This window comes from Pinus tabuliformis, chromosome 4_2 (genome assembly GCF_031772625.1).
Source record: "Pinus tabuliformis cultivar Carrire ecotype Pingquan chromosome 4_2, CPIR1, whole genome shotgun sequence".
NCBI lineage: Eukaryota > Viridiplantae > Streptophyta > Pinopsida > Pinales > Pinaceae > Pinus > Pinus tabuliformis.
Genome location: NC_142304.1, coordinates 522,069,104 through 522,070,959, shown reverse-complemented (window position 1 = coordinate 522,070,959; position 1,856 = coordinate 522,069,104). Strand labels below are relative to the sequence as shown.

At 46.7% G+C, this 1,856-nt stretch overlaps 1 protein-coding gene across 1 annotated transcript; it reads right to left on the bottom strand.

Annotated features, from left to right (window-relative positions):
- Positions 1 to 339: 339 nt before the first annotated feature.
- Positions 340 to 1,191, bottom strand: LOC149170280 (uncharacterized). The gene has a single exon (XM_089425499.1). The coding sequence runs from the start codon at positions 1,189 to 1,191 to the stop codon at positions 340 to 342; it is 852 nt and encodes a 283-aa protein (XP_089281625.1).
- Positions 1,192 to 1,856: the final 665 nt, after the last annotated feature.

The following is a 1,856-nucleotide window of genomic DNA, read 5'->3' as shown; positions in this document are numbered from 1 at the left end:
AGCTTCATCTACCTCCTGAGGCATTACTGGGAGAAGAAGGAGTTCATTGTGTTATTCCGTGACGATTCTGGGGACGTTGCTGATGATTTTTTCGATTGCGATTCTCCTGTCTCCTTCGGGCTCCTGTAGGATCTGATTGAAGTGATTGCGTAGTTCGGCTTCGATCTCCTCATGCTTTTCTAGCTTCTCGCCTCCTTGCTTCTGGATGAAAGGGATATTATTGTGCATTCTTCTCTGTATTGTGGTTCTATGGAAGAATTTCGTGTTGCGTTCTCCTTCCCTCAGCCATTTTATTTGGGATTTTTGCTTCCAATACACCTCCTCCTGCTTCTGCCTTTCCTAGATTTGACTGTGGAGGCGTCTTTCCTGTTCTAAGGTCCCTTCCGTGTGCCCTTCTGTGATTATTTTTTGATGGAGGTCTGTTAGTTCTATGTTGAGGGACTGCTGAGCTTTGAAAATGTCTCCAAAGGTTTCTCTATTCCATCTCTTTAGGTGGCCTTTAAGGTACCTGAGTTTCTGCTGAAATTGATACATCATGGATCCTTCTGGAGGAGTGAAGGAGGTCCAAATGGATTTTACTAAGTCTTTGAACTCAGGGTGTGTGAGCCAAAAACCTTCAAAGCGGAAGGGTCTTCGCATTTGATCCCCAGGACGTTGCCATTGAAGGGCTATTGGCCAATGGTCCGAGCCCACATGCTGGAGAATAGCTGCTGAGAAGTCGCCTCCCAAGTGAATCGCGTTGTCCGAGATGAGGATGCGATCGAGTTTAGAGGTGATATGATGCTTTCCCGCTCTGCGGTTGCTCCAAGTGAACGTACCGTTGCAGAACGACATATCTATGAGGGAGGCATTTTGTATGAAGTTCTTGAAGTGGGTGGTTTCTTGCTCCAGTTTATTTCTCCCGCCTTTCTTTTCCTCTAGCTTCGTAATCATGTTGAAGTCGCCCCCAATAATCCATAGAGGGAACCTTCTGTTGTTATTCAGAGCCTCTATGGTGTTGAGGAGAGCTATTTTACTCCCAGTGTCCTGTGGGAAGTACACATTTGAGAGGTTGCCATGAACATTCGTGCCCAGAATATGGAAAGTCGCCTGTATTAGATGATGGGAGGCATTGAAATCTGAAAGTTCTATTGCTTGTTCATTCCATGCGATGGCTAGCCCCCCCGATGCTCCAGAAGCGTCTACTGCCATTGAGCGGCAACCTGGCCATGCCTTCTTGAGGATATTATCTATGGTGTTGCTGTTACATTTTGTTTCCTGGAGGAAGCAGATTTGTGGCTTCTCCATTCTAAACATGTTTTTCAACATTCTACGTTTCCCTGGGCTGTTGAGCCCTCTTAAATTCCAAGAGACTAACTTCATTGATCACTATTTACAGTGGGTTTGTAATACTTTGTCAATTTCGCATACCTTCCAGAGTCTAGCAAGAGCCTCCCGAGCTCAATGGTTCTCTGCAGATCGGTTTTTCTTCCTCGCTTCTTAGATTCTTTTGGTGGTTGGCTTCCATCCCATAAGCTTCCAGGTTGGATCCCTAATTGTTGCTGCTGAAAAGCTCTTGAAATGACGACCTCCAGTGTATTGAGTTGGGATTCAGAGATGTTGTCATAAGCTTTAGTTTTGCATGCTAACTCCAGCTCTTGAATGTTCAGGCCTTGCAAGTCGATGCTCTCGGGTTCTTCCTCCATAGGTTTCACCTGATTACCTTCTTCCTCGTAAGGTTGTGTGCTTGAGGGCGGATCCATCGCGCTTCCCATTTCCATTTCCTGATCCTTCTCGGCCAAAACTTTCTTAGCTCCCCCAGGAGAATCTAGGGAGGTATCCGGGGTCCTGCGGGAGGGGGAGGATGGCGGTGGAGG

Coding starts and splice junctions, on each gene's coding strand:
- LOC149170280 (XM_089425499.1), bottom strand. CDS start 1,191: ATGGCAGTAGACGCTTCTGGAGCATCGGGGGGGCTAGCCATCGCATGG.